Source organism: Hypanus sabinus, chromosome 10 (genome assembly GCF_030144855.1).
Source record: "Hypanus sabinus isolate sHypSab1 chromosome 10, sHypSab1.hap1, whole genome shotgun sequence".
NCBI classification, from domain to species: domain Eukaryota; kingdom Metazoa; phylum Chordata; class Chondrichthyes; order Myliobatiformes; family Dasyatidae; genus Hypanus; species Hypanus sabinus.
The window spans coordinates 159,793,293-159,814,417 of NC_082715.1; the positions used below are offsets into that span (position 1 = coordinate 159,793,293).

Sequence of the window (21,125 nt, forward strand, 5' to 3'; positions counted from 1 at the left end):
TATTTTTTATACTCCGTGCATTGAGATATAACATTTTTGAGTACTGTATTTGCTGCCGTTTTTGATTCTGCATCCCTAATGCACTGATGCTCACCCTGCTGGCTGCAATTATGTCCTATCATCTATCTGCATACTATCTTTGCTTTTTTTACCATCTGTTCTATCCAAGAGTCCCTTCACTCCGATTCTCACCCTGCTTTGCCATAACTTCTGTGGCAATTACTGAAGATCCAAATACAGTGGATTCCAGTTAATTGGGACACATTGAGTCGAGCACACTTTGGCTCAATTGAGTGGCCCCCTCAATTTACTGAAATTTCATGGAAATAGTTAAAAGGGGATTAAAAAAAAAGACAAATTACCATTTAGCTGAGTTACAAATTATGTATTTAAATGAAACACAGCACAAATTGGAACAGGACCAATACTATTATAGTACTGTAAAATTGTGTATTGGTTCCTAATACTTATTGCTGGGGAAATTCAGTGTACGCTGTCACGTTCTTTTGACTGACCGTACATGAACAACATCACAGCAGACATCCAGTACAGATAATGGACTACCTTCATACAAATGCTTTTGATGACTGCATCTTCCAAATTTTCATCTTCATTGTGTTACGTACTCGGGACACGACAGTGGTACCCTTGTCACGTGACTGGGGTTGAAGCTATACTGGACTTGAGGTAATGGTCTTGTGATGGTGGAGTGGCGTCATTTTCCCGCCAGTGGAGATCATGTGACAGTTTTTTTTTACAGGTTATAAAAGAAAGACCCCACCCTGTGAGGAGGGGCAGTTCGTGGCTGGATTTGCCAAGTTGACTAAATGTCACTGCGTGATTTAATGTGATGACGCAGTTTAGTTGAAAGATGAAGTTTTATCTAATGCCTAAAGTTTAAGAGGTCATTGCCAGCAGGTTCTTTACAATACTGCTAGTTGAGGATCAGTGGAGAGTGAAGATCGGAGTTCGGGAGTTAAAGATCGAGGAGAATCTATTTCGACGGTGAAACGGGTTCGACCTTATTTAATCCTTATTCGAAAGGAATTCGTTGACTGTTCTCGTGTTAATCTCTGCGGGATAGCAGAAGATTGAGGACAGTGTGATAAAGGAAAGGTCAGTGCCTTTAAGCCGTTTCGTTTCGTTACGTTTCGTAAATTCTTCATGGGAAGTTCGACGCCGGGAATCGAAGCAAAACGACGTGAAGGAGAATCTAAATCGTCTTAAAAAGTCTCTCCCTTAAATGGACTGTGAGCATTTCGAACTTTTGGCAATACTACTTTAAGAACTGTTTGAGCTGCATCGCTTTTTAACTGTTTAAGCTGCTGCACAGCAGCTGATTTCCGGTTACGTTAGTGTTTGTTTACTTTTGGGGGGTTTGTTTTCTGTATTTAATAAACGTGTTGTTTGTTATAAGAAACCCTTGCCGAACTCATATATTTATTGTTGCCTGAATACATAACAATTGTAACATTCAAGATGATTGTCGATACCTACAAATCCTTTGTACACATGAGCACGGGGGCTCCCCAGAGCTGTGTGCTCAGTCCACTGCTGTTCACTCTGCTGGCCCATGACTGTGCTGCAACACACAGCTCAAACCATATCTTCAAGTTTGCTGATGACATGACCGTGGTGGGTCTCATCAGCAAGAACGACGAGTCAGCTTACAGAGAGGAGGTGCAGCAGCTAACGGACTGGTGCAGAGCCAACAACCTGTCTCTTAATGTGAACAAAACAAAAGAGATGGTTGTTGACTTCAGGAGGGCACGGAGCTACCACTCCCCGCTGAACATCGACGGCTCCTCAGTAGAGATCGTAAAGAGCACCAAATTTCTTGGTGTTCATCTGATGGAGAATCTCACCTGGTCCCTCAACACCAGCTCCATAGCAAAGAAAGCCCAGCAGTGTCTCTACTTTTTCCGAAGGCTGAGGAAAGTCCATCTCCCACCCCCCATCCTCATCACATTCTACAGGGGTTGTACTGAGAGCATCCTGAGCAGCTGCATCACTGCCTGGTTCAGAAATTGTACCATCTTGGATCGCAAGACACTGCAGCAGATAGCGAGGTCAGCTGAGAAGATCATCGGGGTCTCTCTTCCTGCCATCAAGGACATTTACACTATACGCTGCATCTGCAAAGGAAACAGCATTATGAAGGACCCCATACACCCCTCATACAATCTCTTCTCCCTCCAGCCGTCCAGGAAAAGGCTCCGAAGCATTCGGGCTCTCACGACCAGACTATGTAGCAGTTTCTTCCCCCAACCTATCAGCCTCCTCAATACCCAAAGCCTGGACTGACACCTTGCCCTAATGTCCTGTTTATTATTTATTGTAAATGCCTGCACTTTTTTTGTGCACTTTATGGAGTCCTGTGTAGGTCTGTAGTTTAGTGTAGCTTTCTCTGTATTGTTTTTTTATTACGTAGTTCAGTCTAGTTTTTTTGTACTGTGTCATGTAACACCACGGTCCTGAAAAACGTTGTCTCATTTTTACTACGCACTGTACCAGCAGTTCTGGTCAAAATGACAATAAAAGTGACTTGACGACTTGACTTGAATAGTGAAATCATTTCATTTTCACTCCCGACAGATTCTGATATCTCCAAGCCTGAATGCTTAAAATCAGTGAGCCAAACTGAATTGTCTTACTGCTTATTTTTCGCCAACTATCAATGACGAAAAATCACTGTTTATAAAAACACACACACACAACTGACGTTAGTTAGAAATAGTTCGGCAAGCCAATTAACCATATAGGAATCCCAGCTATTTTCTTGATTTGTTTTGTCCTTTAAGAGTTGTCCCAAAAAAGCAGATGCCCTGATTCACTCATGGCCTAATTAACCGGAATCCATTGTATATCAGTTCGGTTAACATTAATTATTGTGCTAATAGCAACTGCTAAAACTTCAAACAGATTTGGCAAGTGTGCTTTCCTTTTCTAAAGTCAAAGTTAACGTGTTTCAGTCTGATTATTATTTTCAAAGGGCTCTTTAACATCAGATTTCAGCACTTTCACCAATACTGATGTCAGGCTAACTGGTTGATAGTTCTCTCCTTTCTCTGTTTGAATGGCATCTCCCCTTCACAGGGCTGAATTCACTCTTACACTGAATTCATCTCGCATCTTCAAAATCGAAACGATAGCTCTGCCGTTCCACATGGGTCCAGTCTACACTTGTCTCTTTTGTGGGATACTTGATGTTTCAGTTTCAGTTAGGGCCCTCCCTATAGCTCCTTTTCTAGGTCATTGACACTGCTTCCCCCTCACTTACACAACTCCACACTTGCTGCTGCTAATTTTCACTTTGCTGTTGCTGCCAAATCGTCTTCCTTTGGGTCCTTGTTTTCTGGACATTCAGGATTAGCTTGGTGATCAATATCCACCACAGGCCCATCGAAATCCACAGGTACCTTGATCGTACCTCCAACCTGCTTCCAGTTCGGACCTCGTTTCATAATACTGTTGTACCTGTTCAGTTAATGTCAACTTCCACACCAGAGCATCCACTTTTACCATGGTTTCATCTCCACCACAGTTCTCAGCAGTGTCTGAAACATTTCTGCACTTCCAGCCAGGCACATTACAAGCTTCAGCACTCAACGACGACTAACGGGACCTTCTAATTGATTTTCGAACTGGCAAAGTCACCAACCGGTTACATTAGTTCTCCCTCTGCTTATGCTGTTTGGCCTGCTTGGTACTTCGAATATTCTCTGATATCCGCAATACTTTCTATTTCATAATTTCTCCTGTCTGCCCCTATTTGTGCCCCATCCCCATGGATAACCTGCTTCCGCTCCCTCTTCTTGTTGGCACCATCACCACTTACATATTTCAGTCCACCTATCGCAGTCATTCCCTTTATTTTTCTGCTATTCTTTCTCTGCAACCTAAAACATGTTTATTTCTAAATTTGCTAAGTTCTGATGAAATGTTTTTCAGCCTGGAACATTAGCAGTTTCCCTTTCCACAGACATTGCCTGATTTGCTGGGTACTTTCGGATTTTACATCAGATTTTCAGTACTTGCGGCTCTTGGCACTGTTCTAGGAATGGCATCATCCTGTACATCTCACTTTCCAAGCCCAACCCCGATAGGCAACAGCCAAAAATGCCCAGATAAATTTTCACAGGGCTGCATTTATGGTGTTTCACTCTGTGAGGAAATAATGATCTTCAGTACAGAACTGAAAGTAGCAGCAATTAAATTTCTGGGCAAATAAGTGTGGTTTAAGTTTTATAAAGAATGAAATACAATCTTCACTTAGTAAGAAGGCATTCAAAAAAACTTGAAAAGGAAACTTACCCTGAGTCTCCTGTTAAGGATTTTGGTCTCCCTATCCATGTCATGCTTTTGGTCTTGAAGCTTTTTAACAGTATCTGTGGATAGTAAGTAACAATTTAAGTATCAAGGATCAACTTTATTCACCATATACATTTACTGTACATCTATGTAAAATTTACTGTGGTGGGGTGGGAGGGGGGGGGAAGAGGGAAGGGGAGGAGAGGGGGAGAAGGGGGGCGGAGAGTGAGTGGGAGAATGAATTCGGAGGGGTAACATACAGAGTACATATTTCAGCACCAGTCAGTCTTCAACCTCCAAATAAACAGAAATAGAATGGAGTTTTGGTGCACAATTTGGATTTTACTGTACTTACTTTCCAGGTCAGAAATGATGAGGTTATCATGGAGTTTGACTGTTCGATGTTGTTCCACTTCATCTTCCAGTTCAAAAATGGTCTCCTTCATGTCATTTATCTCCGTTTCCTTTTCTTCCAGATCCGCTCTCAGCTTTTCAACATTCAGACTAAGCTCATCTATCTGTTTTTTGGCTTCCTCCTGGAAGATTCTGTATTCATCTTCAACCTAAAACAAGAGCTTAAAAATTATCAAGGATACGAAATGATGAAATATTAGACTGAATGTCTAGTTCAGTCTGTGCGTTTTAAAAGGGAAAGGTGCAAAAGAAAAATGAGAAGGAACTACATAATTTATACTTTTAGAGGGGGAGAAAAAAATGTCTCAAACAATAACCTGGTATCTTTACTGGGTTAAGATCACAACAGGTTAAAGATACAGCAAACAGAATTACCCTTCAATTAACTTTGTGTAAATTGGTTACCTGAATGCTGTGTGTGAGAGAGAGCTTGTTATGTGCAAATCGGCATATAATACCTGCAACTACATTTATAAATCATTAGCATATACTTTTGTCCCTACTGTTGAATTAATTACTCTAAATGGTAACTTGGAATTTCTTCCATTAACTACAAACTAAATTCAAACCATATATGGATAAGATTCTTGACTATATGGAGGAATGAGGATTCATATGTGTTAAAAAAATATTAGCAAGGATCCAAGGGATAGATAAAAGGATAACAGAGTAGGTAAGCATTCCATCTGATGGAACATCACAAGAAGTTAGAATAAAAACAAAGCAGTATTTTCTGTTTGTTGGGAATCTGGATGCTGAGAACATACTGTGTCTTGTAAAAGTATTCAGCCCCCAATCCTTTGTTCACATAAATGAGTATTACAATCAGGGAGTTCGATCAATTTGACCGAGATTTTATTTATTTATTTTATTCCTTTTTCACAGTAGAGCCCAGGACAAAAATCAGGTTAAATTGTAAAGCATGAAACACTAAAGATATCAACAGTTCAAAAGCACTTTCAGTGTCTTTGAGATGGTCTTGTACCATCATCAAGGACATCATAAAGAACATCATAAAGGATTCCTTCCATCCTGCGCAAGGACTGTTTAAACTGCTTCCGTCTGGTAGGCGCTTCAGATCCCTCCAGACTACGACTAATAGGCATTGGAGAAGTTTTTTCCCTACTGCGGTCACTTTGCTGAACAGTTAACTGCCGGTTAACTGTCGGCTAACTATTACTTGGATTGCACTACCTGTATGTATAATCTATATTTTCATTTATATTTATCATTATTATTGTTATGAGCAGAGAGACAGCATCTGCCGGAAGTAAATTCCTTGTATGTGCACAGGTACTTGGCCATTGAAGTCTGATTCTGATTCCTCAGATTTGTGCTCCTCTATCACCGTTTCCCCGACTTGGCTTGAATGCTTTATTTGGTTTGGTCTGCTAAAAATCTATCACACTGTTAGACCTTACAGAGAGGGGGTATTTATTCTTATGAGTTTATTTAAAGTCAACAATTCATCTGCCAGTCCAGGTGAAGGATGTCAGCCCAAAATATTGCCTGTCCATTTCCCTCCACGGTTTTTTCAGTGCCTTTGTGTTGTTTGCTTCAGATTTCCAGCCGTCTGCAGCCTGCCTGAAAATGTAGGTAGGCTGATTCAGTAACAAATCTGATAATAAGATAATTCAAATAATTTCCCACTCAGGTTCAATAAAGTACTTATTATTATTTTTAAAGGAATTGAACAAATATTTGCAGGGGGAAGAAAGAAGCAGAGTTATGACAAAGGAGCAGGAAAGTGGGACAGTTCTTTAAAAAGCAATAGGGGAAGACTGGAAAGTTACCATCTGTACTGGATGAATCTAGTTACTTGATCTACTGAACAAATTTGGCATCCTGTCAATTATTAATTTACTGTTGATTTTATCTCTACTCTCCAAGGAAAAAAACATTGATCTTCGTCACTGATTATAAAAAGTAATGCTCTCAATCTTCCATTTCACTGCCAACACATCCCCCTCAACTGGGCAGAAGCTTGGGTGACCCAAACACTGAGTGAGGTCTACTCTCTGCTCCAACTACATGCCAGTCCCAGAACGCCCACCATTCCTCCCGAAGTCCAATCCTCCTATGCAAACTTCCACAGATTTCTTCGCACTGAGGTTGGAAAGAACCAATGAGGAAGGAACATTAATTAAAAGTTGGACTTTTTCCATCATTTGTTGAGAATATTGAAACGTAGAGCAGAGAAGCTGGTCTAGAACTACTGAAATACCATCTGGGCCACACACTCGTGGGAATGCTGGAGGAACTCAGCAGGTCAGGCAGCATCTACGGTGAGGAAATATAATTGACATTTCAGGCCGAGATCCTTCATCAGAACTGATGATGAGTTTATTCTCTCTCATCAGGACTGTTTATTCCTCAAGACATTGTGCATTCTATGAATGTTACGCTGGATTTCCAGCTTCTGCAGAAACTCTTGAATACTCATGTATAGTGCTGGACACTAAATTACAGGAAACGTGCGAACGCACTAGAGAGGGGAAATGAGAATATGACTAGGGATGAAGTGAACCTTACTGGAGGAATGCACAACTCAAACATGAGTAAGCATTTCAGGAAGAAATTGTTTGCACAGAATGCTAAATGATATGAAATTTTATGGATTCAAACCAAGTAAGTGCACTGACAAATCAACAGCACATTTCAGTATTTAATGCCCAAGGTAGATAAATTTCACATAACCCAATAAATACTTGTACAAGCCCTTTTACCTCCCTTACATGTGACAACTGAGCACCACTTTAACTCATTATACCTTGGTTAAGGTATCCTGTAGTCGATTAGCATCATTACGAATATGGGCCAGTTCCTCCTGGAGGTTGTTGTACAAGGCCTCTATTTTCTCTTTATCCAGTCGTGTTGTCTCCAACAGTTCCTGTAAATCTGATTTATCACCTGCATTGTGAAAAGCATACAGTTCTGCAACTTTCTGTTTCTCGTGTTCTAACAGAGCCTTGAACCTGTTTAGTTCAATCTGATCATTAGCAACAGTTACTTTATATTCTTCCAATGCTCCAGCGAGTGCCGTTTTGGCCTTTTGCTCGGAATCTATGATCCGTTCCATTTGGTGGTTACGTTCTTTCAAAGCACCTATCAATTCCTGAGCATCCTTGTTGTCTTGCTCTGCCATTTTCAGAGTATTGCTTAAATGCTGCTGTACTCCAAGAAGCTGCTCACGTTCAAAACGTGCATTTTCAGCAAGATCCATATAACGCTGCTCCAGTTCCATGTAGCGGCCACTTTTTACATCTTCGTCTAGAACATACGAAATGTGGTGCTCATCCAGTAAAGAAAGAAAATACTCATTCTGTCTGCTGAAGTGCTCCAGTTTATCACTTTGCTGACATAAGGAATCCATCAAGATGGCTTTTTCCTCCCCTAACTTCTCATTCTCAGAGTTCAGCTCCTGTGTAATCTGCTGCAGGTCCGCGAGCTCCTGGAGGGTAGCCTGAAGCTCCTCTGCCGTGCTGTGTTGGTTCTCTTCCATTTGGTGAATGCGCTCTGTTAAACAGGCCACTGAGACTTCGCTTACGTTACCGCTGCTCCCCTTCCTTGACCGCTCCCTGCTTGGTGCACCCTCCGACTCAGACGATGAGGAGGGAGCGTCTAATGCGTCATCGCTGGAAGTAAGAGGCTGGTAGACCTCACTGGATTCACTGTCCAGGTTATCAAGCGAATTGCTGCGGTTGTCAGTTAAAGTGTTCTCATCCTGGCTCAGGAGGTCTTCCATGGAACCGAGTGCTGATCCCTCCACTGAGGAAGTTAATGTCCCACCATCACTCTGGTTGCCAGCAACCACCTCAGGACTTGAGGACTGAAAGCCAAACAGCTTCTCCGCACTGTCTACCTTTTGTTCCAAAGAGAAACCAAGAGCATTTAGACGATCTTTCAGCATTCGGTTCTCATTTTTCATCTGGTTCAGCTCGTCCCGGATTGTACTGTTCTGCTCTTCCAGCTGGAGAAGACTGGATTCTATGTCTCTGGACTGATGGGGTACAGCACTCTCTTTTGCCTCAGTCTTCCCCTCTCCTTCAGGTAAATCATTGTTCAGTCCAAGTTGGGAACGCATATCTCGAAGCTCATTTCTCAGATGCAGAATCTCCACGTCCTTATTTTTAGCCAAAGCCAGGAGATCTTTCACCTTTGCCTCCAGAGCAACTTTGTCACTGATCTGGCCATCAGATTTCGATTTACTAATCCGAGCGTCAGACTCCGCTGCCATCCGACCGTGTGACCGTTTAATGACATCATTACCTCCCTGGTTGGCAGATGATAACTTTTTGATTGTGCTTTGTCGTGACCGGTCACGAGTTTTGTCTCTGCTGCAACTGATCTCTTTACTTCCTGCAGCTAGATTCCGTCTGGATGTAGCACTCAAACCTGAACAAATGAAAATAAACAAGATTCTTAATCCTCCATAAATCACACCCAAAATATAATTTTACTAGCCATACAGTGATTTTTCTTCTCAACCAATTGTGGTTTCATAACAAGAAATCTTGCGAAACATCTCTGCCAATCTTCTCAAAACTATAGTTACCTGTGTGATACTGTTTTATTGAAATGGAAATCTTGGTGTTGATTTGTGAGGAAATGAGCAGTTGGCCTGAACTGCAATGGGGTTATACTACAAACATAAGTCCTGCTGAATTTATAGAGGGACTTGGTGAGATGAAATTGGGAGTGTTATGCGAATTACCACGGAAAGGACACGCTTGGTTTGGAATTCCTGCAGTAGAGATTTGCTGGCTTTATTTCTGGGATAGAGGCGAAACTGTAACAGGATAGAGTAGGTAAAAATGCAGAAAAATGGCAGGGAACTATTGGCTTACAATGCCATTGAAAATAAAAGCGTGCCAAATGAATGTTAGAATGGGAAACATCTTTTTCTGCATGTTGGCTATTTGATGTTTTCTTGAATGGGTTCTTTGTTTTGTGGCTGCCTGCAGGAGGGTAAATCTCAGAGTTGCATTCTGTATACATATTTTGATGTAACGTGCTGTAAGGGTTCACTGCTAATGTAACGGCTTCTCTGTAATGTTCACTGCTGAGGTAACGTTTTCTCTGTAGCAGCAATGTTTGGGTTAGGGCGGGAGATAACAGGTTGCATGTTAGACGATAAGAGATTGTCGCTGTGTCTTGTGAGTCTGGAAAGATGTTTTCTCGCGGTCTTTTGTTGAGAGATGAAGAGGGAAGATGCGTGTGGAGAGAGCTGGTAGACCACCGGACGGTGTGGACTGGGATCTGAGGGTCCGAAGGTCGGTGACACTTGGAGGAGACCGATGGTGGAAGAAGGACGACTGAGTGAGCTCCAGCGTGACTTTGACTTGACTTGGGTCCTTTTTAAATTTTCGTTACTAACCCTATATTCACATTAAGATTCATAAAGTTCAATCATTTATTTGCTTATGTTGTGCTGTCTGATATTTTGTACTGTGGGTTTGTTACTGGGGGTACATTACACAGCACCCACACAAACGTGATTACCCAGTTTGGCAGGGCCGAAGGCTGTTTCCCTAGACCGGGGGTCGGCAACCCGCGGCTCCGGAGCCACATGTGGCTCTTTTACGTCTGTGCTGCGGCTCCCTGTTGCTTTGGGAAATAATTGGTTGTGGCGACCCTTTTCCTGGCACATCCGAACCGACTCACAATAAGATAGCCTACGGGGGTTTGCGAGCACAGAGCTTTGGAGCCTCTGCGCCATGGGGGGGAGGGGGGGCAGGTTGAGGGAGGCTTAAAAGTGAGGCTGAAGATTTCGAATAAAGTTTTTTTCCTTCGACTGCAGTTACCGACTCCGTGTCGTAATTTTAGCGCTGCGTGTAGCACACCGCTACATGGTCAGTATTTAATTAATATGTATTTTATGTTAGTTTGTTAGTTTTTGAAATGTAAATCTAAATTTGAAGATTATGGTGATCTTGTACAATCTAAATAAGACGTTGTGGCGACGCATTTCCTGACACATCCGAACCGGCTCACAATTAGCCAGCGTTCAGGCTAAGGGAGATAGCCTACGGGGGTTTGTGAGTACGTGTCTTTTGCAGCATCCGCGCCCATGGGGGGCGGGTTGAGGGAGGCTTAAAAGCAAGGCTGTTTAGTTCGAATAAAGCTATCTTTGACTGCAGTTTACTGACTGCGTGTAGCAACCGCTACAACGTGTTTTTATCGCTGGCTGTCCAGAGGGGAGGTGCTGAAACGCTTTGTCGCGCGTCTGGAAGAAGTGAAAACTTTCCTGGGCAGCAAAGGGCTCAACTTTCCTGAGCTGGAACAGCCAGAGTGGCTGGAAAAGCTACACTTCATGGTAGACATGACAGCGCACCTGAACACGCTGAACACAGCTCTTCAGGGGAAAGGACGTACAGCCCTGCACATGTTGGAGGATGTTTTGCATTCGAGCGCAAGTTGACGTTGCTTGCCAGAGATTTACAGAAAGGCACATTGTCTCACTTGCCCAATTTGAGAGAGTTCAAACAATGTCACGACATGATAAATTCGGAGTATTTACATTCTGCAATCATCGCAATGCAAACATCGTTTGGGAAACGCTTCTGTGAGTTCAGAGAGGAAAAAAACACATTATCCTTCCCGGTCACTCCCCTAAGCATCGATCCATCCCTACTGAATACGACTGCATTGTCAGGTGTGAGTCAACCTGAAGAAGTATGATAAATATTTTAATTGCGTATTATTTTACGTATATTCATATGTTTTCATTGTTCAGTGAAATAGTCCTTTTATTTTTCAGGTTGACAGCTGGCTGACGTTATTTTTGGTTTGCTGTTGGCGGCAAATTTAAGTTTGGCGTTTTTCATAAATACAAGAAGGACTCAAATAGACGTTGAGCATTTTACTTAAAAGTAACCTTCAACCCAACGTCTTTTTTTCGGAGTTCAAAATGTTTTTGTTGCATGCAGAAATGTAATTTCGTTTTCTCTGCAGGAGTTCATCAATTTCATAAATGCAACACATTATAGTTTATTTATACATAGCATAAAGGCAAAACAAAACGTTGTATGCAGTGTTATTTCATTTTAAATGTCAAACGGGTTTTGCGGCTCCCAGTGTTTTCTTTTCTGTGGGAAACGGGTCCAAGTGGCTCTTTCAGTGGTAAAGGTTGCTGACCCCTGCCCTAGACGGACGTGAGCTGGCCGAGCCTGAGGGTTACGCTGATAATAAATGTACCTTGAATCTTTGAATTAACAGTGGGAGCACCTTCACCAGAAAGACTACAGTTGGTTGAGACATCAATTCGACATCATTTTCTCAATGATGGGCAAAGAATGACATCAATAGCTACAACCTGTAAAAGGAAATCTGTTCAAGGTAGCTTGCCGTGTTTAATTACAGCCTCATTTCCACATCACTAAAGTGATTACACCTCAGAAGAACTTTGCTTTCGAGATGTTCTGAAACACAAACCAAAGGCACCGCAGTAACACTAAGTAATAACACGTACAGGAGCTATTTGCCCACTCATTCTTGCTCCATCATTCAGAAGTTATATCATGGCTGATATACCTCAAGCATCATTTTCCCGTCCTACATACACATTGCCACTATAAAAAATATTCACCCCACTTGGAAATATTCATGTTTTATTGTTTTACAACATTGAATCACAGTGGACTTTATTTGGCTTTTCTGACACTCACCAACATAAACAAGACTTACATGCCAAAGCCAAAACAAATTTCTACAAATTGGTCTAAATTTATTACAATTAATAAACACAATAATTCACTGCATAATTACTCACTCCCTTCAAGTCAGTATTTAGTAGATGCACCTTAAGCAACAATTACAGCCTGGAGTCTGTGTGGATAGGTCTCTAACAGCTCTGCACATCTGGACACTGCAATTTTACCCCATTTTTCTTCACAAGACTGCCCAAGCTCTGTCAAGATTGTACGGGGATCATGAGTGAACAGCCTTTTCAAATCCAGCCACACATTCTCAATGGATTGAGGTCTGGACACTGACTTGGCCACTCCAGAACATTAACTTTGTTGTTTTTAAGCCATTCCTGTGTAGCTTTAGCTTTATGCTTGGGGTCACTGTCTTGCTTGTCTTTCAATGTTGTTAAACAATAAAACATGAAAAATTCCAAGGGAGTGAATACTTTTTATAGGCATTGGATCCCATATTAATTTAAGATGCTATGAATAAACTTAATACTACGCCTTCAAAGCCCTCCAGGATGGGGAGTTCCAACCCTAAACACATTTCAGCACTAAATGACCCCTTCTCCTCAAAATGTCCTCTGTGTCCTAGACTCTTTAATTAACAAAAGCATCCTTCCTGAATTTAGCCTGTCAAGTCCAATGAGGTTTCTACTCACTTGGAGATACTGCAAAAATTTAGGCGGTCAAACAGGGAAGTCTGGACACTGGGAACCGTTGGAGCTGCTCTCAAGAGCTTGGAAATACATTGCACAAGCTGAGGCTGACATAGGAAATTGTTACTGGGATTGAGTTTCTGGGAACTGTTATTGCGAGTATTTATCACCAGAATGTGACAACATGAAATACCTTATGCCTGTATCTTTGTCTCTGAAGGAGCTGAGAATCAAGAGTTTTTGAGCCACTGTGAAGATTAATGTTCTCAACTTAAAGGCTGAGAACAAAGCCCACAGGCCTTGCCATTCCAGTCTTCAACAATTACTGTCTGTGGTCAGATTTCAAATCATGGCAGACAGTACTAAAGAAAACAATACGACTGCCTCCACCTTTGGCTTCTCCTGTTCCTCTTCACTGACTAGGAAGTTTAATTATACAGAATTCAATTACTGAAATAGTATCTTTTTGTACCACTGTTAATCATACTTAAACAGTAAAGAATGTGAAATTGGTGCTGCCTCACCCTACACCAATTCATCACTACCTCAACAAAAACACTCATGCCCAATGGACCCACTCAGAAATTGTTTATATAGCAGTCAAAACATTGCCATACAACGAGGAGGAACAGGCTTATGCCTGTCTTCATCAGAAACTGAAATTATTTGTTTGTTCTTCTAGACAATAGACAATAGACAATAGGTGCAGAAGTAGACCATTCGGCCCCTTGAGTCTGCACCGCCATTCTGAGATCATGGCTGATCATTCACTATCAATACCCAGTCCCTGCCTTGTCCCCATATCCCTTGATTCCCCTATCCATCAGATATCTATCTAGCTCCTTCTTGAAAGCATCCAGAGAATTGGCCTCCACCGTCTTCCGAGGCAGTGCATTCCACACCTCCACAACTCTCTGGGAGAAGAAGTTTTTCCTCAACTCTGTTTTAAATAACTGACCTCTTATTCTCAATCCATGCCCTCTGGTACTGGACTCTCCCAATATCTGGAACATATTTCCTGCCTCAATCCTATCAAATCCTTTAATTATCTTAAACGTTTCAATCAGATCCCCTCTCAATCTCCTCAATTCCAGTGTGTACAAGCCCAATCTCTCCAATCTCTCTGCGTAAGACAGCCCTGCCATCCCAGGAATCAACCTAGTGAATCTACGCTGCACTTCCTCAATTGCCAGAATGTCCTTCCTTAAACCTGGAGACCAAAACTGTACACAATATTCCAGGTGTGGTCTCACCAGGGCCCTGTACAAATACAAAAGGACATCCTTGCTCTTGTACTCAATTCCCCTTGTAATAAAGGCCAACATTCCATTTGCCCTCTTCACTGCCTGTTGCACTTGCTCATTCGCCTTCATTGACTGATGAACTAGGACTCCTAAGTCTCTTTGCATTTCTCCCTTACCTAACTCTACACTGTTCAGACAATACTCTGCCCTCTTGTTCCTGCTTCCAAAGTGGATAACTTCACATTTATTCACATTGAATGCCCACTCACCCAGCCTATCCAAGCCTCCCTGTATTCTCCTGACGTCCTCTTCGCATGTCACACTGCCACCCAGTTTAGTATCGTCAGCAAACTTGCTGATATAGTTTTCAATGCCCTCATCTAAATCGTTGACATAAATCGTAAAGAGCTGTGGTCCCAATACAGAGCCCTGTGGTATCCCACTAGTCACCTCCAGCCAGTCCGAGAAACACCCATTCACTGCTACCCTTTGCTTTCTATCTGCCAACCAGTTTTCTATCCATGTTGAAAACCTGCCCCCAAATGCCATGAGCTCTGATTTTACTCACCAATCTCCTATGTGGCACCTTATCAAATGCCTTCTGAAAATCCAGGTACACTACATCCACTGGCTTACCCTCGTCTAACATCCTTGTTACACCCTCAAAAAACTCCAACAGATTAGTCAAGCATGATTTGCCCTTGGTAAATCCATGCTGGCTCGGCCTAATCCTATTATTGCCATCAAGATGTGCCACTATTTCGTCCTTAATAATGGACTCAAGCATCTTCCCCACAACTGACGTTAGGCTAACAGTGTTCTCCGTTTTCTCCTTCCCTCCCTTCTTGAAAAGTGGGATAACATGCCACTCTCCAATCCTCAGGAACTGATCCTGAATCTAAGGAACATTGGAAAATGATTACCAATGCATCCGCAATTTCCTGAGCCACCTCTTTTAGAACCCTCGGATGCAGACCATCTGGACCCGGGGATTTATTAGCCTTCAGTCCTACCAGTCTACTCATCACAGTTTCTTTCCTAATGTCAATCTGTCTCAATTCCTCTGATATCTTATGACCCTGGCCCATCCATACATCTGGGAGATTGCTTGTGTCCTCCCTGGTGAAGACAGATCTAAAGTACGCATTAAATTCTGTTGCCATTTCCCCGTTTCCCATAACAATTTCTCCCAATTCAGTCTTCAAGGGGCCAACATTGTTCTTAATTATCTTCTTTGACTTCACATAGCTAAAAGCTTTTGCTATCGCCTTTTATATTCCTGGCTAGACTGAGCTCATACCTGATTTTTTCTCTCCGTATTGCTTTTTTAGTTAAGATCTGCTGTTCCTTAAAACTTTCCCAATCATCTGTATTCCCACTCATCTTAGCCCTGTCATACTTATTTTTCTTTAATGCTATACAATCTCTGACTTCCTTTGTCAACCACTGTGGCCCCTTTCCCCTCTTTGAATCCTTCCTTCTCATTGGAATGAACTGCTTTTGCATCTTTTGTATTATCCCCAAGAATATCTGCCACTGCTGATCCACTGTCTTTCCTGCCAGGGCATCCGCCCATTTAACTTTGGCCAGCTCTTCCCTCATGGCTCCGTAGTCTCCTTTATTTAATTGCAACACTGGCACCTCTGATCTGCCCTTATCCCTCTCAAATTGTAGATAAAAACTTATCATGTTATGATCACTACTTCCTAATGGCTCCTTTACTTCAAGATCACTTATCAATTCCTGTTCATTACACATCACCAAGTCCAAAATAGCCTCGTTCCTGGTTGGCTCAAGCACAAGCTGTTCCAAAAATACATCCCTTAGACACTCCACAAACTCCCTATCCTGGGGTCCAGCACCTACCTGATTCTCCCAGTTCACCTGCATGTTGAAATCTCCCATAACAACTGCATTACCTTTAGCACATGCCAATGTTAACTCCCTAATCAACTTGTACCCAATATCCACGCTACTGTTTGGGGGCCTGTACACAACACCCATTAGGGTCTTTTTACCCTTACTGTTCCTCAGCTCAATCCACACAGACTCTACTTCCCCTGTTCCCAAGACACCTCTTGTTAAGGACTGAATCTCATTCCTCACCAACAGGGCCACCCCACCCCCTCTTCCCATATTTCTGTCTCTACGATAGCACGTATACCCTGGTACACTCAATTCCCAGGCCTGCAGCCATGTCTCCGTTATCCCAACAATATCGTAGTTCCCCATTTTCATCTGAGTTTCAAGCTCATCTGTCTTATTTCTGACACTATGCGCATTCAAGTATAGAATTCTTAGCCCATTCCTCCTCTCTTTGCTTAAAACACTGTCTATTGTACCCAACCCAGCTCCTTGAACTTCCATTGGGATAATTGCACCTTGAATTTTGATGACCTTCTCAAGATCACCCAAACCTTCTACACATTTAACCCCATGCTCCTTCTGACCAACCCTCTGTACATGTAACTTTTCCAACACATGTTCTATCTCACCTTTCTCCTTTACACAATTAATATTTGGGAAACGTGTATTCCCCACCTGTCCCTTCTCCTTCATCATATCATCTTCTCTCGTAATCTGGATCCCTGCCCCCTGCACATCTAGTTTACCCCCGAGCAGCACTGGCAAACATTCCTGCAAGAATGTTAGTACCCCTCCAGTTCAGATGTAGACCATCCCTTCGAAACAGATCCCAATGTCCCTGGAAAAAAGACCAATTATCCAAAAACCTGAACCCTTCCTTCCTGCACCATGCTCTCAGCCTCGTATTAATGTGCATAATCATTCTATTCTTCGCCTCACTCGCACATGGCACAGGTAGCAATCCCGAGATTGTCACCCTTGAGGTCCTGCCTTTCAGCTTCAATCCTAACTCCCTGAACTCTCTAAGCAGGACCCCCTCACTTACCTTACCTACATCGTTGGTCCCTACATGGACCACTACATCTGGGTTCATGCCCTCGTTCTCAAGAGTAGCCTGCACCCGATCTGAGATGTCCCGGACCCTGGCACCAGGGAGGCAACATACCATCCGAGACTCCCGATCTGCCCCACAAAATCTCCTATCTGCCCCCCTGACTATAGAATCCCCTAAAACTATCGCTCTCTTCTCTTCCCTCCTCCCCTTTCTAGTTGAGGGTTCAACCTCTGTGCCAGAGGCAGGACCACTACAACTCATTCCTGGTAGGTCATCCCCATCAACAGTATCCAGTACGGTATACTTATTGTTAATGGGAATGGCCGCAGGCGTGCTCTGCTCTCTCTGCCTGCTCCCCCTGCCTCTCTGGACCGTCACCCATCTGTCTACTTCTTGGATTTTTGGTGTGACTACCTCCTGATAACTCCTATCTATCTCTGCCTCTGCCTCCCGAATGATCCGTAGTTCATCCAGCTCCCGCTCCAACTCCCTAATTCGGGCTCTCACTCTCCTGTCACTGGCCCTCTTCATACTCCTTAAGTGGTGCTGTAAATAGGGAAAAAAGCTGTAAAAGATGACAGGCTATAGATTGCATGCAGACTGGCATAGTATTGGTGATGACATTTCATCCCTTCAAACGTGAGTTGGTGCATGGAAGGCAGAGGAATAAGACATATCCAGTAAATTATAGGAAGCTAAGGAAAGATGATGAACTTGGAAATTCACATTCATAATTCCTTGAAATAGCAACAGTTTAGGGTGGTAAATATGGGATGCTGCATGCTTGCCTTCATGGGCTACGGAACGCAGTAGTTGAGAATGTTATGCTACAAATTTAAAAAACACCAGTTAGATTGTAGGAGTTTTGGAATGTAGTTCTGGTCACCAAATTACGGTAAAGATTCGGTGGTTCTACAGAAAAGATTCATCAGCATGCTGCCTGGATGGAGAACTTTAGTTATGTGGAGAGAAAGATAGGCTGGGTTTGTTTATCCTGGAAAGGAGGAGACAGAGGCAGCAACAGAATGAAAAATATAAAATTCTGAAGCATAGATTAGGTAGATTAGTTCAGAATTTTACCATGATTTGGGTATCAAAAATAAGAAGGCATAAATTTAAGAAGGCTTTTTATCACAAACGAGAGAAAATCTGCAGATGCTGGAAATCCGAGCAACATACACAAAATGATGGAGGAACTCTGCAGGCCAGGCAGCATCTATGGAAAAGAGTACAGTCGACGTTTCAGGTGGAAACTCTTCAGCGGGACTGGAGAAAAAAAGCTGAAGAGTAGATTTTTAAAAGTGGGGGGAGGGGAGAGCAAATCACCAGATGATAAGTGAAACCTGGAGAGGGAAGGATGAAGTAAAGAGCGGTGAAGTTGATCATTGAAAGAGACAGAAGATTGAATTTTTTGAGGATGTGACTAAACACAATGATGAAGGAAGAGCAGTAGATGTAGTGTATATGGATTTCAGCAGGGCATTTGATAAGGTACCCCATGCAAGGCTTATTGAGAAAGTAAGGAGGCATGGGACCCAAGGGGTCATTGCTTTGTGGATCCAGAACTGGCTTGCCCACAGAAGGCAAAGAGTGGTTGTAGATAGGTCATATTCTGCATGGAGGTCAGTGACCAGTGGGGTGCCTCAGGGATCCGTTCTGGGACCCTTACTCTTTGTGATTTTGACAAATGACCTGGATGAGGAGGTGGAGGGATGGGTTAGTAAGTTTGCTGATGACACAAGGGTTGGAGGTGTTGTGGATAGTGTGGAGGGCTGTCCGAGGTTACAGGGGGACATTGATAGGATGCGAAACTGGGCTGAGAAGTGGCAGATGGAGTTCAACCCAGATAAGTGTGAAGTGGTTCATTTTGGTAGGTCAAATATGATAGCAGAATATAGTATTATTGGTAAGTCTCTTGGCAGTGTGGAGGATCAGAGGGATCTTGGGGTTTGAGTCCATAGGACACTCAAAGCAGCTGCGCAGGTTGACTCTGTGGTTAAGAAGGTGTACGGTGTATTTGCCTTCATCAATTGTGGAATTGAATTTAGCAGCCGAGAGGTAATGTTGGAGCTATATAGGACCCTGGTCACACCCTACTTGGAGTACTGTGCTCAGTTCTGGTCACCTCACTACAGGAAGGATGTGGAAGCCATAGAAAGGGTGCAGAGGCCATTTACAAGGATGTTGCCTGGATTGGGGAGCATGCCTTATGAGAATAGGTTGAGTGAACTCAGCCTTTTCACCTTGGAGCGAAGAAGGATGAGAGGTGACCTGATAGAGGTGTATAAGATGATGAGAGGCATAGATTATGTGGATAGTCAGAGGCTTTCTCCCAGGGCTGAAAGGGTTGCCACAAGAGGACACAAGTTTAAGGTGCTGGGGAGTAGGTACAGAGGAGATATCAAGGGTAAGTTTTTTAATTAGAGAATGGTGAGTGCGTGGAATGGGCTGCCGGTAATGGTGGTGGAGACGGATATGATAGGTTTATTTTAAGAGACTTTTGGATAAGTACATGGAGCTTAGAAAAATAGAGGGCTATGACTTAGCCTAGTAATTTCTAAGGTCGGGACATGTTCGGCACAACTTTGTGGGCCAAAGGGCCTGCATTGTGCTGTAGGTTTTCTATGTTTCTATGTATTTAAAAAGACATTTAAATAGGCATGGAAGAATATATACGTAGTTGCAGTGTGGCCAGATGGGGGAAAAAATCGACACCGACAAAGTCAAATTTATTGTCAAAAACCCATCAGTAATGTCAATACACATTTTGATTGTATATTATCCTTAGATGCAGAAAAAGCCTTCGATAGGATTGAATGGAATTATCTTTTTAAGACCTTAGAAAAGTTTAGTTTTGGGCCTAATTTTATTCGTTGAGTTAAATTAATTTACTTGTCTCCTACTGCTCAGGTTATTACTAACTCTCAAATTTCTAAGCCCCTTAAATTACAGTGGGGAACTAGACAAAGTTGCCCTCTTAGTCCTTTACTTTTTGCTTTAGCTATAGAATCCTTAGCAATGGCATTTCAAGAAGCTAAAGACATTTCTGGTATACTAAGGGAAGGTATGACTCATAAAATTTTGTTAAACGCTGATGATATTTTACTTTTTATCTCTAACACTGAAACTTCTTTACCTTCGGTTCTTTCTTTAATTTCCCAGTTTAGTTCTTTTTCAGGATATAAGCTGAACTTACATAAAAGTGAGCTATTTCCTTTAAATGACCTAATGTCATCAAATGCCAAATTTCCATTCCAAGTTGTTACAAGTCAATTTACATATCTAGGTGTAATAATTACTAAAAACTTCAAGAATTTATTTAAAGAAAACTTAAACCCCTTATTGAATTATGTGAAAAAGATGCTTTCTAAATGTCTCCTCTTTCTTTATCCCTAATTGGCTGAATTAATTAGATTAAAATGAAGATTCTTCCTAAATTTTTATATCTTTTTCAGGCTTTACCTATTTTTATTCCTATGACCTACTTTGATTCTTTAGATTCAATTTTAACATCTTATATTTGGAATAATAAACAAGCTCGTTTAAGTAAAGTTTGCCTACAAAGAAATAAAGAGATGGGTGGACTAGCCCTACCCAATTTTAGGTTTTACTATTGGGCTGCCAATATAAGGAATATTACTTTCTGGTCCTATTATATTTATCATAAAGATTGCCCATCATAGGTCTCCTTAGAAGTTAATTCTGTAAAAAATTCCTCTATTGTCTTTCTTCTTGGATCATACTCTTCTTTTTCAGCAAATAAAATAACATAATATAATTGTTAAGCAAACTTTAAGGATTTGATCTCAATTTAGGAAATTTTTTGGTTTAGTGAATTTTTCATTATCATCTCCCATTCTCCTTAATTATTTTTTTTATCCCTTCC

At 42.1% G+C, this 21,125-nt stretch overlaps 1 protein-coding gene across 8 annotated transcripts in view; it reads right to left on the minus strand.

The window, feature by feature from the left end:
* The window catches only part of specc1la (sperm antigen with calponin homology and coiled-coil domains 1-like a), a 283,895-nt gene that overhangs the window by 165,261 nt on the left and 97,509 nt on the right, over positions 1-21,125 (minus strand). For all 8 annotated transcript variants that reach the window (XM_059983332.1, XM_059983331.1, XM_059983330.1 and 5 more), the window contains 3 exons: positions 7,496-9,120; positions 4,667-4,874; positions 4,315-4,388 (listed from right to left, as the gene is read on the minus strand). In XM_059983332.1, the coding sequence (XP_059839315.1) occupies positions 4,315-4,388; positions 4,667-4,874; positions 7,496-9,120 (1,907 nt within the window). The remainder of the gene's footprint in view (positions 1-4,314; positions 4,389-4,666; positions 4,875-7,495; positions 9,121-21,125) is intronic.